Source organism: Lissotriton helveticus, chromosome 10 (genome assembly GCF_964261635.1).
Source record: "Lissotriton helveticus chromosome 10, aLisHel1.1, whole genome shotgun sequence".
NCBI classification, from domain to species: domain Eukaryota; kingdom Metazoa; phylum Chordata; class Amphibia; order Caudata; family Salamandridae; genus Lissotriton; species Lissotriton helveticus.
The window spans coordinates 489,809,387-489,827,581 of record NC_136071.1 but is presented as its reverse complement, the minus strand read 5'-3'; the positions used below and the strand labels follow the sequence as shown (position 1 = coordinate 489,827,581).

General features: G+C 46.3%; 1 protein-coding gene across 1 annotated transcript in view; it reads right to left on the bottom strand.

The window, feature by feature from the left end:
- Positions 1–18,195, bottom strand: part of MAPK8IP3 (mitogen-activated protein kinase 8 interacting protein 3) — a 683,833-nt gene that overhangs the window by 76,784 nt on the left and 588,854 nt on the right. Inside the window, exons 28-29 of the mRNA XM_078662972.1 lie at positions 6,358–6,537; positions 1,188–1,331 (exon numbers count right to left, since the gene is read on the bottom strand). Coding sequence (XP_078519098.1) covers positions 1,188–1,331; positions 6,358–6,537 — 324 coding nt within the window. The remainder of the gene's footprint in view (positions 1–1,187; positions 1,332–6,357; positions 6,538–18,195) is intronic.

Here is an 18,195-nt window from a genome sequence, read left to right as displayed (position 1 = left end):
CAATGATGGCAAATCTGTCAGGTTAAGTATTTGGATGTTGTCATATAGGCAATTATTAATGGGGGTGTGAGTTGTAAAGCCCACTGTTGTTTTAGCAGGAAGTTTGTGCAGAGGGAACACTCTGTTTTATTTATTAAGACCAAGAGCAGGACACCAACATTTTGGATGTTCTGAAGCCATGACAATTAGTAGTCAAGGAGATATCCAAGAATTACATTCCCATAACCCAAATTAGTTGATTAAGGCTCCAATGCCTACTGAATAGGAGTCATCTAGTAGGAAGTGGAAGAATGCTTGGCAATCCTTAACCTCCTTTGCTCTGAGAAGCTTCATGGTCAAGTCAGTGCTTTAGAAGATTCACAAATTTTCTTTGCAGTTTCTGATAATGTAGATGGAAAACCTAGTGAAATAGATGGTCTGGGACAGCGAGTACAAGAAGATTGCAGATACTTGGGGCCATGGAAAATCACCCCAGCTTTCCCTTCCTTAACATGAGACCGTTTTCTTCTAACCAGTATGCTATCTTAGTCAGCTATTGAATGAATTTCAGCAAATGAGTCTTTGGAGTATGTTACCTCAAAATAAAGCTGGAAGTCGTCAGCATATGAATTAAATTTTAGTGCTTGGAAATGGATCCGAAAGTGAATAGTCTAAGATGGGTAAGGATGTATCTTTGGTGTCAACCTGTACTGTACACCAACAAATGAAATTATTTTGCAATCATACCTTGATTTACTTCTAATGTCAGAATGTTATAGGGGAAAAGTGTCAGTAAAGCACTTCAATTTGGTTTACGCAAGTATCCCAATAAGCGTAGCATACTATGATATAAACATAACCAGGACATTTTGTCAACAAAGGAAATGTTCATCAACAATGGGCAGAGAAAAATACGCTTGTGTGTGCCCTTGTGAAAAAACATAAATGTTGCTATTTTAATCTGCTTTGCAAAAACAGACACTCTTGAAAGATTTTCTGTGTACAATAAAATCTCAATGTAAGAAACAGCGAGCAATGCTTAAGACAGACATACAAACACAGAACCTTTTGGAAGCATAACTTACAAATACTATTTTAAATAACTAGCTCTGTATCCCAACTAATAAAGATACCTGATGTGGTTAATGAATCAGTGTCAGTTAATAGTGAAAGGTTTATTTATCAAGAGAGGAAAATAAAGAACTTACCGATACGGAAGTCAATGTAACCTTCGCCACCACTCAGGACTAGGACATTTCTCAACTTCTGCTCCTCTGTTTCTGCTGCAGTTGTACTTGGGGTTTCAGAGGGGCTGTCTAGGACACTTCCATTCAAGGTAGCTAGAACATTTCCTGCAAATGCAGAAATACATATTTAAGCCAGTTGTTTTATCTGACTATGCAATTACCCACAAAAAAACATTAAAACAAAATGAGAAGGTGACATGGTAGGAATACCCTGACCTCCTAGGCCTCCCGGGGGTTGCCCATAGGGACCCCGTCTAGGGCAAAAAAGCATTTTTTTTAAATGTCAGTGTCAAGAAATGAGCAGAAAAAGGCAGAATAAAGATCAAAAACAAGCAGAGAGGCAGAATAATGGTCAGCAACGAGCAGAAAGAGGTAGATAACGGTCAGAAACATACAGAAAGAGGCAAAATAAAGGTAAGAAACAAGCAGAAAGAGGCAAAATAAAGATCAGAAATGAGCAGAAAGAGGCAAAACAGATCAGAAACGAGCAGAAAGAGGTAAACTAAAGGTTAGCAACAAGCAGAAAAAGGTAAAATAAAGATCAGAAATGAGCAGAAACAGGCAGATTAAGGGTGAGAAACAAGCAGAAAGAGGCAGAATAAAGGTGAGAAACTAGTAGAAAGAGGCACAATAAAGGTGAGAAACTAGTAGAAAGAGGCAAACTAAGGGTCAGCAAAGAGCAGAAAGAGGCAAAATAGAGATCAGAAACTAGCAGAAAGGAGCTAAATAAAGGTCGGAAACAAGCAGAAAGATGCAAAATAGAGATCAGAAATGAGCAGAAAGAGGCAAAATAAAAATTGCCAACAAGCAGAAAGAGGCAAAATAGAGGTCAGGAACTAGCAGAAACAGGCAAAATAGAGATCAGAAACAGACAGTAAGAGGCTAAATAAAGGTCATGAACGAACAGAAAGTGGGAAACCAAATGTTAGCAATGCGCAGAAAGAAGCAAAATAGAGTTCAGAAATAAGCAGATAGAGGCAGAAACAAGCAGAACGAAAAAGTAAAGGTCAGCAAAGAATAGAAAGAGGCAAAATAAAGGTCATAAGTGAGCAGAAAACCAGCAAGAAAATGAGCAGAACCCACTCATGCACTCACACAACCAATCACAGAACTACTCAGTGAAGCACTCACACACACTCAATGAGACACACATTCTCACATCCATTGACAATAATGCACTCACTCACACACTCACTCTGAAAGATTACAGGTAAGTTATAGTTAAACTCAGATTTCTCTTGTTCAAAACCATCGAAATTAAGCAGTTCTAGTTAACTGAGCTAACTATAACTTATGCAGCCACAATCCACTGCATATGACCTCACGTTACATCACTCATGACATGATCAGTGACATCGCTGATGACATCTCAAATTACATCACTGACCACAGAACTACTCGCAAACCCACTGACACCCCATGCAACATCTCATACACTCACTCACACACCTATACAACCACTCACATACCCAGTCACAAACCCATACAAATACTCATGCACCCACTCACTCATGCATAGAGCCACCTACACATCCACTCACTCACACAACGAGTCATTCACCCATACAGATACTCACACGCCAACAACCTTATTGATCCAGAGACTAGCACGTGTACTCAGTCACCTAAACAGCCATGGAGACAAACAGTCTCCCATAGAGCCTCTCTCACACTCACTTACTCACCAATACAGGCACTCACACACCCACTCCCTCATCCATACAGCCACTCACACACCCACCCAAACATCCACTTGCCCTTCTATTCACGCACCCATACAGCCACTCATGTACCCTTGCACCCACCCATACAGACACTCATGCACCTGCTCACTCGCCCATACAGCCACTCGTGTGCTCTCTCATTCAACATTTACAGCCCCTCACACAGCCAATCACTTACCCATAAAGCCACTCATTCACCATTTACAGCCACTTGCAAACCAACTCACTCACCCATATAGCTACTCACCCATACAGCCACTCACACAGCCACTCGATCACCCGTACACAAACTCACACAACCACTCACTCATCTATACAGTTTCTCACATATCCACTCACTCATCATACATCACTTACACACCCACTCACTCACACAGTCACCTACTCACCTATACAGCTACTGACATACCTACTTATTCACCCATACAGCCATGCACACACCCAATCACACACAGAGATACACAGTTACGCAGACACTCACTTGATCTATGTTTTAAAATAGAATCAACCATTAGTATCACACAAAGTAAACTAATTTAACTTTTGTGATACCTTAATATGTGTTTAATACCCAAACATTTAAAAAAACACTCACAATCACTTGATGAGGTCATCAGTGATCTCTTCAGTGATGTAATTTGAGATGAGCTAGGTGAGCTACCTATTGTATTGTATTGTATGGTACACTTATGGTACAACCATGGGTCATGGCCTCTGTCAACCTCTCAGCAATCCTGCTGTGTGGGACTTACTGGAGGTAACAGGAGGGGTAGTTGGCCCCCAAGGACGTCCTTGGGGGCCACCTATCTCTCCTATTACCTCCATTACGTAAGATTGCTGGGATCTGATAGCAGGCTGCCCCCTTTCTCCATCACTCTGCAAATGCACCTCCTGATGCACTACTAGTAGGGGAATGAAGTTGACTTGGCTATTGAGGGTCCTTTGGGGCCAACTACCCCTGCTGTTACCTCCCACAGGTCCCACACAGTGGGTTTGCTAAGAGGTTTTCAGTGGCCATGCTCTCTTTCTCCTTCACTCTGCAAATATGCCTCCTGGGGCACTACTATTTGGGGGATAAAGTCCCCTTGGCTCTTGTGGGTACTTGGGTGCCAACTAGCCCTCCTGTTACCTCCAATAAGGCCCACACAGCTGGATTGCTGAGAGCTGGTCAGAGGCCACAACCCCTTTCTCCACCACTCTGCAAACACACCTCCTGGTGCACTGCTGCCTGAGGGAAGATGTCCATCATCCCCTTTGGTATCGCTTTGTTCGCCCTAAGTTGGCAGGGTATGCCCAGACGTGGGTCCCTTGCTCACTTTGCCACTGGATTCAAGATAGTCTGGCTGATGAGGGTTATGAACCTGAAACCGGTCCCAGGATACTTGTTTCCGGTCCAGGGAAGACATGGCTTGGTAGTTTGGGCTGGACTGTTCCCATGAGGCACAGGGTCAGACTGATTAGCATATGGCCAAGTCTGAACTGGGGTGGTGGAATGAGCTAAAGAATGATGATGGATTAAACCCAGATCAGTTGACTGGGGGTGAGTGTTTGATTTGCTCAAATGCTCCGTCCATCATCCCCTTTGGTATCGCTTTGTTTGCCCTAAGTTGGCAGGGTATGCCCAGACGTGGGTCCCTTGCTCACTTTTCCACTGGATTCAAGATAGCCTGGCTGATGAGGGTTATGAACCAGAAACCGGTCCCAGAATGCTTGTTTCCGGTTCAGGGAAGACATGGCTTGGCAGTTCGGGCTGGACTGTTCCCATGAGGCACAGGGTCAAGACTGATTTGCATACGGCTGGGTTCAACCTGGAATGGCATGGTGAGCAAAAACACTATGGATATAGGCCTAGATCTCTGTACTGGGGTGAATGTATGACATTGTTCTGCATTCTGTCCATCAACTGTTGTTTTTGCATTTGTCACCCGAGTGGGACGGGTATGCTCAGACGTGAGTCCCGTGCTCTCCATGCGCCTGGAATCAAGCTATCCTGGCTGATGAGGGCTGAAAGCCCGAAACTGGTCCTAGGATGCTTGTTTCCAGTCCAGGGAGGACCTGGCTTGGCAGTTTGAGCTGGACTATTCCCATGGGGCACAGGGTCAAGACTGATTTGCATACGGCTGGGTTCAAACTGGAATGGCATGGTGATCAAAAAAACTATGGATATAGGCCTAGATCTCTGTACTGGGGTGAATGTATGACATTGTTTTGCATTCTGTCCATCAACTGTTGTTTTTGCATTTGTCACCCCGAGTGGGACGGGTATGCTCAGACGTGAATCCCGGGCTCTCCATGCCACTGGAATCAAGCTATCCTGGCTGATGAGGGCTGAAGGGCTGAAAGCCCAAAACCGGTCCTAAGATGCTTGTTTCCAGTCCAGTGAGGACCTGGCTTGGCAGTCCGGGCTGGACTGTTCCAGGGGGCACAGGGTCAAGACTGATTTGCATACGACTGGGTTCAAACTGGAATGGCATGGTGAGCAAATAAACAATGGATTTAGGCCCAGATCTCTGTACTGGGTTGACTGTATGACATTGTTCTGCATTCTGTCCATCAACTGTTATTTTTGCATTTGTTCCCCCCGAGTGGGACGGGTATGCTTAGACGTGAGTCCCGTGCTCTCCATGCCACTGGAATCAAGCTACCCTGGCTGATGAGGGATGAAAACCTGAAACCGGTCTTAGGATGCTTGTTTCCAGTCCAGGGAGGACCTGGCTTGGCAGTTCGGGCTAGACTGTTCCCATGGGGCACAGGGTCAAGACTGATTTGCATATGGCTGGGTCCAAACTGGAATGGCATGGTGAGCAAAAAAACGATGGATTTAGGCCCAGATCTCTGTACTGGTGTGAATGTATGACATGGTTCTGAATTCTGTCCATCAACTGTTGTTTTTGCATTGATCACCCCGAGTGGGACGGGTATGCTCAGACGTGAGACCCGTGCTGTCCATGCCACTGGAATCAAGCTATTCTGGCTGATGAAGGCTGAAAGCCCAAAACCGGTCCTAGGATGCTTGTTTCCAGTCCAGGGAGGACCTGGCTTGGCAGTTCTGGCTGGACTGTTCCCATGGGGCACAGGGTCGAGACTGATTTGTATTTGGCTGGGTTCAAACTGGAATGGCATGGTGAGCAAAAAAACGATGGATTTAGGCCCAGATCTCTGTACTGGGGTGAATGTATGACATTGTTCTGCATTCTGTCTATCAACTGTTGTTTTTGCATGCTCCAAACAGTGGCAGTCCTAATTTTAAGCAAATAACCACTATTACACATGGCACACAACGCCATTTACTGCAGCCTTATCTAAAGCAACAGCAGATTTACTAAGGAGAAAGTCCATTAATTTGTGCTGGATGAAATGAATGCCTTGTTAATGCAATAAGTAGGTTTTGCATGAGATATTCTTACCAGGCACAGAAACAAAGAACTTGACAGCGTCTCGGTGTCCATGGAAGCAAAGCTGTGCCTGTGCCATAGAGCAGTATGGAATGAAGCTGCCGGCTCCCTTGTCTGTGATGTCTTCACTGTACACATGGATCACGCCACCAGGGCGAGTTCCCTCACCAGATGTCGGGGAGGTCTTATTGGCTAAGAACAAGGATGGCAAAAACAGAACAAAACACAAGACAACCTGTCAATGCACAATCAGCAATATGAAACTGGATAGCAATTTTCCTGACACGCATCTGCCTTTACATTCATCCGGAGAGGCTTTGCCAGAATACCCTACAAACAATTAACTTACCTCCCATAATGCTCTTTTTGGTGCAAACTTTGTTTACCCACACTTTCCTCACCTTGTGAATCTCCTCAGGATCTAGACTAGATCTTGAAACTCTTGTAACAGCTCATGTTTTGCTGCCAAGTTACACTGTCGACCTTCATTGTGACTCCGACCTGCCTCCAGACGTGATGACACGGAGCTGCAAAAAGGTGCCACCCATGTGCACTGGCATACGTTTAATCAATAGACATTCCACACCCAATAATGTGGAGTATAGCTAACAGAAGTGATCTTTCAACTGCAATGTGCAAAAGCTCACTTGGGATAATTTTAATATCTGAAACTTCACTCTACAGGTTGGGAAGATGGACATGTGGGTCGGAAATAGCAGTTAAATAAGGAATGCACCGGAGAGAGCTTTTTCAAAGATAAGTAATGAATATGCTACTTACCAGTATGCATCTGTTCTTGGCATGTAGGGCTGCTAACATTCATATCTTAGCATTAGATCGCCGCCTAGTGTTGGGCTCGGATGATTGCACATTGTTGTCCTGGAAGAGTCTTCGAAGTATCCTGAGATAGGTGGCTCCTCCCCTGGACTACAGTGCGCATGGGCATCGGCTCCATCCCCAGATTGTTTTTCGCCATTGTGGCAGAAGATGGAGTGAAAAGTGTAAAGGATGTCCATGCTAATGAATAAATACAATAGTATATCTGCAGCTGCGACAGGCACCGGGGAGGAGGGCGGGCGATATGAATGTTAGCAGCCCTACATGCCAAGAACAGATGCATACTGGTAAGTAGCATATTCAGTTCGAGGCATGTGGGCTGCTAAATTCATATCTTAGCATAGAATACATAGCAGTCCCTCCATCAGCGGCGGTTGCCCGTGCCAGCTGCAGAAACCTGAAAAAGTGTCTTGAGAACAGCCTGTCCTACAGCTGCTTGCTGCTTGGAATGCACATCAACACAGTAGTGTTTTGTGAAGGTATGTGGTGTGACCCACGTGGCTGCTCTGCAAATATCCTCTAAAGGAATGTTCCCTAGGAAAGCCATGGATGCCCCCAGTTTGCGTGTGGAGTGCGCTCTGGGGGGTATTGTTAAAGTGCGCTTGGCTTTTTGATAACATATCTGGATGCACTTAACAATCCACCTGGCTATCCCTGCTTTGGAAATTGGGTTGCCTTTGTGTTGTGGTGCGAAGGCAACAAAGAGTTGTTTTGTCTTTCTAAAGGGTTGTGTTCTGTCTATGTAGTACATCAACGCCCTCCGTACATCTAAGGTATGGAGCATTCTTTCCGCCACCGTTTGCGGGTTTTGAAAGAATGCTGGTAAGTCAATAGTTTGGTTTCGATGAAACTGTGACACCACCTTCGGAAGGAATTTGGGGTTAGTGCGTAGCACTACCCTATTTGGATGGATTTGAATGAATGGCTCTTGGATTGTGAGCGCCTGCAGCTCACTGACACGCCTCAGAGACGTAATAGCTATAAGGAAAGCTACTTTCCACGTAAGGAACTGGAGTTCACACGAGTGCAGTGGCTCAAATGGTGGTCCCATCAGTCTGGTGAGGACGACATTGAGGTTCCACACTGGAGCTGGCGGTGTCCTTGGAGGAATGACTCTTTTCAGACCTTCAAGGAAGGCTTTAATGGCGGGCACTCTGAAGACAGAGAGGTGCTGCCTGTTCTGAAGATAAGCCGCTATGGCGGATAGATGTATCCGAATGAAAGTGTACGCCAGATTGCACTTGTAAAGATGCAACAGATAGCAGATGATGTTGGGGATAGATGCATCAAGCGGGTTGATGTCATTGGCTGTACAGTAGATGACAAAACGCTTCCACTTTGCAGCATAGCATGCTCTAGTAGTTGGTTTCCTCGCCTCCTTGATGATGCTCATGCATTCTGGAGGCAGGTTAAGGTACCCAAACTCTAGGACCTCAGGAGCCAGATCGCCAGGTTGAGCTGTTGCGGATCTGGATGCTGAATTTCTCCATGGTTCTGCGTCAAAAGACTGGGTGTGAGACGCAGTCTTTGATGCGGCACCACTGAGAGTTCGAGGAACGTGGTGTACCATGCTTGGCGCGCCCACGTTGGAGCAACTAGGATGAGAGTCATCCCGTGCTGCCTTAGCTTTCTTGCGACCAGCGGTATTAGAGGGGCTGGCGGAAAAGCGTACGCAAATTTGCCTGACCAGTTCATCCATATCGCATTTCCCTGCGACTGTGGGTGAGGGAACCTGGCGGCAAAGTGTTGGCATTTTGCGTTCTCTTTTGTGGCAAACAGGTCTATCTCCGGATGACCCCACTGCTGGAAGTACGGGTGGAGGACAGATGGGTGTAACTCCCACTCGTGCATTTGATGGCTGTACCTGCTGAGCAGATCCGCCATCTGATTGTCCTTTCCTGGGAGGTGTTCTGCCATGAGGAAAATGTTCCTCTGAATGGCCCACTTCCACATGCTCTGAGCCAGATGAGACAGCTGTGGCGAGTGGGTGCCTCCCTGCTTTTGAATGTAGTACATCGCGGTCATGTTGTCCGTCCGGACTAGCACGACCTTGTTGCACAGATGTACAATGAAGGACTTGAGCGCCATGAAGATTGCCATCAGTTCCAGATAGTTGATGTGCATCTTCTGTTGCTGCGTTGACCATAGTCCCTGCACTGTGTAAGTGAGCACATGAGCTCCCCATCCCTGGAGAGATGCGTCCGTTGTCAGGACAATCTGCGGCACAGGCTCTTGGAACAGTCGGCCCTTGCAAAGGTTGTGTGGAGTCCACCAATGCAGAGAGTCGTATGCCCGACTGGTAACCAACACTAGGTCTGTCAATTGTCCACGAGCCTGTGTCCACTGATTCGCTAAGCACTCCTGGAGCGGGCGCATGTGTAGCCGTGCGTGAGGGACTATGAAGATGCAGGAGGCCATCATGCCTATCAACTGCATGAACACTCTCGCCGGAAGCGAGTGTTGTGGCCTGAACCTTTGGATCAGGGTCTGCATGCTGTCTATCCTGACTTGGTTTGGCTGAGCCATGGCCGTCAGGGTGTTGATCGTTGCACCTAGGAACTGCCGGACATGTGCCGGCTGAAGATGCGATTTTGGGTAGTTTAGGGAGAAACCCAGATCGTGAAGAAGGTGAATTGTAGTTGACATGTCCGCGGCGCACTGCTGCTCTGACTTGGCTTGTACGAGCCAGTCGTCTAGGTAGGGGTAGACATGGATGTTCTGCCTCCTGAGGTGCGCCGCTACTGTCGCCAGACACTTGGTGAACACCCTCGGGGCTGTCGTGACTCCGAAGGGTAGGACCTTGAACTGGTAGTGCCTGCCTTGAATAGTGAACCTCAGGTATTTCCTGTGTGACGGGTGAAGTGGAATGTGGAAATACGCATCCTTGAGATCTAAGGTTGCTAAGAAGTCTCCTTGGTTTAGCAAGGGAAGAATCTGTTGCAGTGTAAGCATGTGGAAATGTTCCGATAGTATGTACAGGTTGAGGGGGCGTAGATCTAGAATGGGTCTGAGAGATCCGTCCTTCTTTGGAATAAGGAAGTACAGGGAATATACCCCTGTGCCTTCCTCTCCCACCGGCACTTGCTCGATTGCTCCCTTTTGCAGCATCACCACTACTTCCTGCTGCAATAAGAGCAAGTGCTCTGCGGACATAGGCCTTTGCCTTGGCGGGATGTTGGGTGGAGTGGACTTTAATTCTAGGCAATAACCATACTGGACTAGTTGTCGCACCCACCTGTCTGTGGTGATGTTTTTCCAGACGGGCAGGAACTGCTGCAGTCTCCCCCCGACAGGTGTTAGGTGGTCGGGGGGCAGTGACAGAGAGTCACTGTTTGCTTGGAGTAGAGGAGCGGGGGTTGTTGTTTCCTCTGCCGCGACCTCTGTTGCTGTTATTCCTGTAACCTCCCTTGTTCTGTTTCGTGAACGAGGATTGTGCCCCACCTTTTGAGAACTGGGATTGTTGACCCATTTGTCCTCTGGTGACCCCACGTGCACCTGAGCGACGAAAATTGCTGCCACGAAACTGTTGAGACTGCAGGGCCCCCATGGATTTAGCAGTTTCCGTGTCCTTTTTTATTTTCTCTAGGGTGGTGTCAACATCTGGACCAAACAGACTATCAGGATTGACCGGTTGATTAAGAATTGTTGTCTGAATATCCGGTTTAAAGCCTGAGATGCGTAGCCACGCCTGTCGTCTCAGCATAACGCTAGTGTTGACAGCCCTAGCAGCTGTATCTGCAGCGTCAAGCGCACACTTGATGGCTGCGTTTGAGATTAGCTTCCCTTCGTTAATGAGCAGTTGTGTAGCTTCTTGGAACTGTGGAGGCAGGTGTTGTACAACCTGTTCTAGGGTATCGTAGTGTGCCCTATCGTAACGCGCCAAGAGCGCCTGTGTATTGGCGATGCGCCAAAAGTTTGATGCCTGTGCAGCCACTCTTTTGCCCCCTGCCTCTAGCACTTTGGACTCCTTATCCGGGGGAGGAGCTTCACCCGTTGTCTGGGAGTTGGCACGTTTCCTGGCATTGGCGACCACAAGAGAGTCCAGTGGCAATTGTCCCCGGATGTAGGCGGGGTCCGCAGGTGCAGGCCTGTACTTCTTTTCAATGCGAGGGTTGACCACTCTCGCTCTTGTAGGCTCCTTAAAAATGTCCCCAGCATGTTTGAGGACTCCTTTTAGCATAGGAAGTGTCTTTACTGTCCTTTCGGAGACTGAAAAGGTGTCGAAAAGGAAGTCTTCCTCAACCGGGTCGGCATGCATGTCCACATCATGATTGGCTGCCGCCCTTTCAAGTAGTGCATGAAAGCCTGCTGAGTCCTCAGTCGGGGATGCACGTGCATTAAAGAGCTGCGGGTCCTGCCCCACACCCTGGGTGTTCTGGTCACCAGTGTCATCGTATGAATCCGGTTGTGCATCAGGTTCATCGATAGGAAAATTGTACTGCTCGTCCTCATCATACCCCTCACCCGCAGAGTGTTCTGGGGAGGGAGTAGGGCTCCGTCTTGGGGGAGGCTGGATTGGATCCGTGAGGCCTGAGGCGTCAAGGGGCACCCTCTTCTTTTTCAGTGGGATGACATAGGAGTCCACTGGCTCCGAAGTGATTTTCCTCTTATAGAGGGTCAGCTTGCCTGTGTCAGCGTCGATGAAATGCTCTGAATCGTCTTCTGATTCGAGTACCCGACGTGGAAGCGGGCCAGCCGGCGAAGAAACTTGTTTCGGAGCCGATTTGGTTGAAAACGCTTTCGGCGCCTCCTTAGGTGGCAAAAGAAAGAGAAGTTTCCCAGAAGGCTTTGCCGGAGTGTCCTTTTGCGGCTGCGGCGATGGTATCGGAGCCGACGGGGCAAAGGCTTTCTCCCTGATTCTTTGCAGTGAGTCTGCAATGAGGGACGTCTCACTCACAGTGGGTTTCGTCGCTGACGAGGATGGTCTGATCGGTCCCTCGGATCCGACGTCCTTGTGGGCCTTGTGCGCTTTGGGCGCGGAACCCGTCTTCAGCGCCTCCGATTCCTGAGTCCGGGGCGCAGACTTCTTGTGCGCAGCCTCCTTGGAGCCGACTTTGGCGGGCTTGGACGGCGTCGTAGCCGCTGACCCGTGCCGACCATCTTCTTTGGAGGACCCCTCCTTAGGCGTCGGTTTCGATTTTGCAGCATCGGAATCGACGGACTTCTTCGGCTTCTGCGGACCGGAGGTCGACGGAGCCGATGGGGTAGCGGGCACCGTCTTTTTCACCGGCACGGCAGCCATCTTAGGGACACTCGAGTCCTTAAGTTTCGGTTTCGTTTTCGGGTCGGCCATTTTAGGTGTTGTCGATCCCGATGGTTTCAGTTTCGTTTTCGAAACAGTCTGCTCAGCAAGTGAGTCCGTAGCCGGGCCCGAAGGCGGGGCTGTGGCTTGCGGCAACGGGTCTTGGGTAAGGCCGACAGGCGATCCCGTGTCCCGGTCGGCATCTTCGTAACCTTCGGGGCAGAGCTCGTCCCCCGAGCTGTCCGCCGCGGCCCCATAAATCTCATCGTCGTCTCCTACCTCTTCGACGTATTCAAGGCCTTGACCCGCGACTCCGTCGTCGTCTCCCGGATCCGCCTCGACCTCCGTCTCTGGTGGGGAGATTTGTAGATGGTGACCCTGGACCTCTTCGTCCTGGTCGCCGAAGATGTTCTCCGGATCCGGGGCCGCTTGCTTAGCTTCCAAGCGCACCGCGCGCCGAAGCTTGAGAGTTTTCTTTGAGCGGAACTGCGCACACAACTTGCACTTTCCGTCGTCGTGGTCAGGCGAAAGGCACTTGTTACAGACGGGGTGTAGATCGATGTGTGGGTACTTGGACCCACAGAGCGGGCAGTACTTAAACGGGCTCCGCTCCATGTCCGAAAAGGCTTGCAGTCGTGTCGCGATGAGAAGGCCTCAAAGTTCAGAGAGCGAAGAAAACTCCGCTTATTCCGGCTCCAAGAGACGGAAACTCGAGACCGTGCGCAGACAATACCGACGCAATAAAATCGAGGCCTTTTGGCCGCTAAAAGTTAGTTTTACTTGGTTCCGACAGTAAGACGTCGAGACCACATCCGAACCCAATGGCGGAAAAAAACAATCTGGGGATGGAGCCGATGCCCATGCGCACTGTAGTCCAGGGGAGGAGCCACCTATCTCAGGATACTTCGAAGACTCTTCCAGGACAACAATGTGCAATCATCCGAGCCCAACACTAGGCGGCGATCTAATGCTAAGATATGAATTTAGCAGCCCACATGCCTCGAACAGTATGCTTCTGATGGATACCTTTACTCACAGATTCCGCACTTCCTGAATTGATACTAAAGCAGCATCCCTTTGAAAGAGATGGGACTGAGGAGAGAACATTACAGCAGAAAATCTTGCAGGACTGGTCAAACAAAAAGACCATCTTTGTGGATTTGGAAGCTGGTGCAATAGTTCTTAGTAAAAATATGGACATATGCTCATGTCACTGCCTGGCAGATGTCTGAAACCAGAACGACCTGAGCCAAAGTAGTATTAGCAGCCCTTGCTCAAGTGGAATGAATAAGAAGGCACAATGGAAGATCCTTTTTGGTCAGCGAATATCACAGTTAGACACAGAAGACAGTCCACCGGGAGATGAGCAGTCTTCCCTTTCTTCACATACGCGAACCCAAGAAATAGCTGATCATTCATATGGTACTCCTTAGTTCTGTTAGTATAGAAACTAAGGCCATGTTGTGGATCCAATAGCCTTCCTCCAATTAGCTGGATGTGGTAGATTAAATAACATAGAAAACATAGTGGATTGCCCCACATGGAAAGTGACACTACTTTCGGGAGTAAGGACATACATGTCCCAAGTATCAGTTTGTCAGTAAAAAGTTAGTGTATGTAGGCTGAACTGACAAGGCTGTAGCCCACCGACACGAAGTGCAGTTGTCAATAAAAAACACAGTCTTCAGATTCTAGAGGCTCGGAGCAATTGTGAAGAGCCTGGAAATAAGCATACATCAAGAACATTAGATTTAAATTGGGAGCTCACTGGAAGGAAGCAGGGGAAAATATTGATGAAATTCCTTTTAGAAACTGCATCTTTATAGAAGATTTGATTAATCATAGCAGTTACTATGTGATACATATACCTCCATATCCAGATACATGTTTGCCTCAGGGTGGTTAAGGCAGTCTCTGCAGACATGATGCACCAGTGAATTGTTCTGGCTGAATGGTGTTCAGGGCCACTGCAAGGTTGTTGGCCTGCTGCTGTTGATTAGTCCCTGCAAGTAGCTGGTGACCAACGTAGAACCTCTACGTTGTTGTTGGAGACTTTACAATGAGGCAGGAGGAGACTCCATAAACTCAGGACACCATGGAGGAAGAGACAGCACTGGTTTCCTTTCTTGCAAAGTGGAGCACCAGAGATTAGACCAGTTAGCATAGCCTGCATTACAGATCGACCATGATTGATCCAGCCCAACTCTTTGCTGGAATAAATAGTGCCATGTTGGTGAGCCAGCGATCCAGAAAAGACAGTTGTCAAGTTGAGCAGCAAGGAAACATTTCAAATGCGAGCAAAGCTATTGGTAAGCTTTGTTCCATCTCCTGTACCAAGAAACTTGATACCAGACACCAGATAAGAGTTGAAATAAAAATGTATACTGGGCTTAAAAAGGTGTTAAAACGCTGGAGTAGGTTTGGCGGCAAACCATGTAAATCTAAAGTAACCTTTAACCCTAAATCTCAAGCGTCTGGCAAGACTGCCTTGCCTGGAACATCTAAGAGTCCAAAGGTGGAGACAGCACAGACCACTGAGCTTATGCTAAAAATCGATGTTCTAAGCAGGGGAGGGTCAGGGGATGCGCCTTAAGTTTGGGAACAGCAATTGTTAGCAATTGTTAGTGGGCCTGCAGGTATCTCCGGTGGGTACAATTCTATTAACAGTCCTATCAAACGGATAAAATATAAGGCATGACCTAATGAAGGTTGGGCTGTGAGTGAACCTAATGCTGAGACTTATTAAGATAAATTTCCTCCTCAGAATTTAGTAGAACTATTAGTAGCACTGACCCTAGACATGATGTGATATGTGAGTGGAATTGGAAAACCGGTCCTGTCGTCATAATTTAAGGATTGTGGGGGTGCCAGAAGGCATAGAAGCAAATATTCCCCTATAAGAAATTGTAAAAACAATGATCATAAGCTTGTTCTCTTACATGAGAACTGTCTATTATTAGAGCATATTGTGTTCCCTTTCAGGTGAACCCTTGCAATTCTGACTATTTGATGAACGGAAAGATACTTGATATTGCTGGTAGTACATGGAATTTCAAAGCTGCAGCAGTATTTAGTTTTTTCATATATCATTATGTCTTTTGATAAACTGCTTCGAGGGCATCACATGCTTGCTTTGATTCCCGAGATCAGGTCAATAGGTAGGCAGGCATAGATTATTCCTTCAGCAAATCTGAAAGGTTTGTGGAAAAGGTGATACAGGAAGTGGAGGGAGCTCAGGCTTCTGATGCTAAAATGAAGATGGGACAATAATAGGATAGGTAACCTTATAGTCAGGGTTCCTTAACCTAAGGTGTGTGCCTAAACAAACACACCTTACAGCCTTATCAGATGCAGATCAATGCATCTGCAAGGAATAGGGATTGGGTGCTTATCCCTACATGGGGAGAGACATTCAAGGGCTTAAATGTGAGGAGACAGGGCCCTGGGCTGGATGTAGCAGGGAGGAGGGTGGCTGTAGGGACAGGGTAGGGTGTTTGGGTTAGGTGCGGGTGGTAGCAGAAAATGAGAAAAGTTGAAATAATTATTGCTAGGCATAATAGTATCATGAGAACAATTGACTATGACAGACCATACAATCATAGTCACAGTAGTTTTATGTTTGCTTTCTTAGATGAGGTATTTTGGCAACCTGTGAAATGGAGTCAATAGAATTCTTAGTTGGAACAGTAGATTAAGGTCCTGATTTAAATTTTGGAGGGAAGGGCACTATGTCGCAACAGAGTTCCCCTCCCTGCCAACATAGTGGTCCACCCACCTAATTTTATGTCAGGGAGACCTTAAGTTTGGCCACGGTAGACACTAATCCATCTCTACTGTAGCTAAACCTTTTTGATGACCCTGGGATGTAAGGGCCATCTGAGAAATGGCTACATGCCCACCTGTCCAGTTTAAATGGGCGTATATGTACCCATCATTTCTGTTCTTTACCGACATAATCTGAAGATGAGGTACAGTAAACTGCAACAATGACCCCCCCGCCATGGGAGAAAACTCCCATGGTGGAGGAGCACAATGTTTTTTCTTTACAAAAAGAAAATTCAGTTTCAGGATTTTCTTTTTGTAAATAGAATTTTCTTTTCATAAAGAAAAAATAAATACTCTGCGCTGCAGGGCTTTGTCATGCTGATGTGGCCCCATAGCACAGAGTAAAATGCACTGACAGGAACTGCTGTGATGGCGGTTCCTGCTAATGCTTTTACAAATGACTGCTTTCTTGGTGGTCATTTATAAATTAGATATTTCCCTCTCTGTTATGGAGTAATTTTCTCCATCCCCATGGTGGAATGCCAGGCCATCCGCCTAGATCTATATCAGGCCCTAAGTGTGAACTGGATATATTTGCAAATAATGTTTTCTGCAGGCAGGAAACACACATACTATTTGCAGAACAAGCATTACTTCGACAACATGGGTTGATCTTCATTACTTTCACTTCTCACACAATTAATGTAAAAGGGATTGCTATTGCTATATCCATAAATATTCCAAGAATATATTTGTTAATAGAATCCTAGCAGATCATTTTGGCAAATGGGTATTGCAACTTTAGTAATTGCCGACAGTCCATACACTATTTGTTCAGTTTATGATACAAATAATGACAATCCCTTATTATTTCTCTTTTTTACCCTTGAACTGGCAAAAGCATGTATTGTGTGGGGTGATTTTGATTACCCTTTGGACAGGCAGTGTAATGTTACCAATCCAACAAAGTCAGCCAGATTACCTGAAGTTAGGGATACATTTAGAAATGTCATCAAGATTTTGGGATTGATTAACGTCGGACTGGCTAATCATTCTAACGAGGCTATTGATGCCTTGTATTATCACCCACATGCACAATACTCAAGAATTTATGGACTTTTGTTTGTGTTTCTGCTGACATTACTACTACTCGATGCAGTATACAAAAGAAGATTAGAATTGGCTTGGATTACAGTAATCCTGGCCTCATATGTGGACTTTTCCCTGAAACCTGCTGTATGACAATGAGATCAGATTGTATATTCGTGATAGGATATATGAATTTACTTATTTTAATCAGCAATCAAATAGCCCTGTGCTAGTTTGGGTTGTATTTAAAGCTACTATGTGTGAGGCAATAACAAGCTCCAGTATTGGCAAAAGAAAGGGTATTAACAACAAAATACTAGAGGGAAAACATATTGCAGCTAAATGTGATCAGAAATTGTACACACATAAAGGAAACTGTACAGGGAGGACTGCCATCCATTATTTAGAGCAGGTTTTCACAAATCTTTCAGAACCACACCTCACTTTTTAGAAAAACAAACTTTTTAGAAAAACAAACTTTCTAGAAAATCAAACTTTCGCGACCCACCTATATTTAATGGGCATGAGGCTGGGCGATTCTCTAATGTAACTAAAGAATAGTGTGGTAGTTGTTATTTATGACCACACATTTTCCATCGAAATGGCGATTAAACTTGCACAGACATACGGTTTTACTGATAAAACTATACACCACACAAATAATAATGTGTAGAAATCTCGTTTGTGTGAATATTTATCATTTGTGCACTACCAAGTAAGTGTCTTAATTTGTTTTGATCCTATTAACATCTCTGTTTTCAGCACACTTCAGAGTTACAAAAAAGGGCTTGATTTTTGCTTTCCTAATTGCTGGATGCATACAGTACATTTACAGGTATTTACAATGTGTTGTACATCGCAGAAAACAGCATCCTACATTGTCACATAATTGTTTTGAAAATCTCCTCTCTGAATTC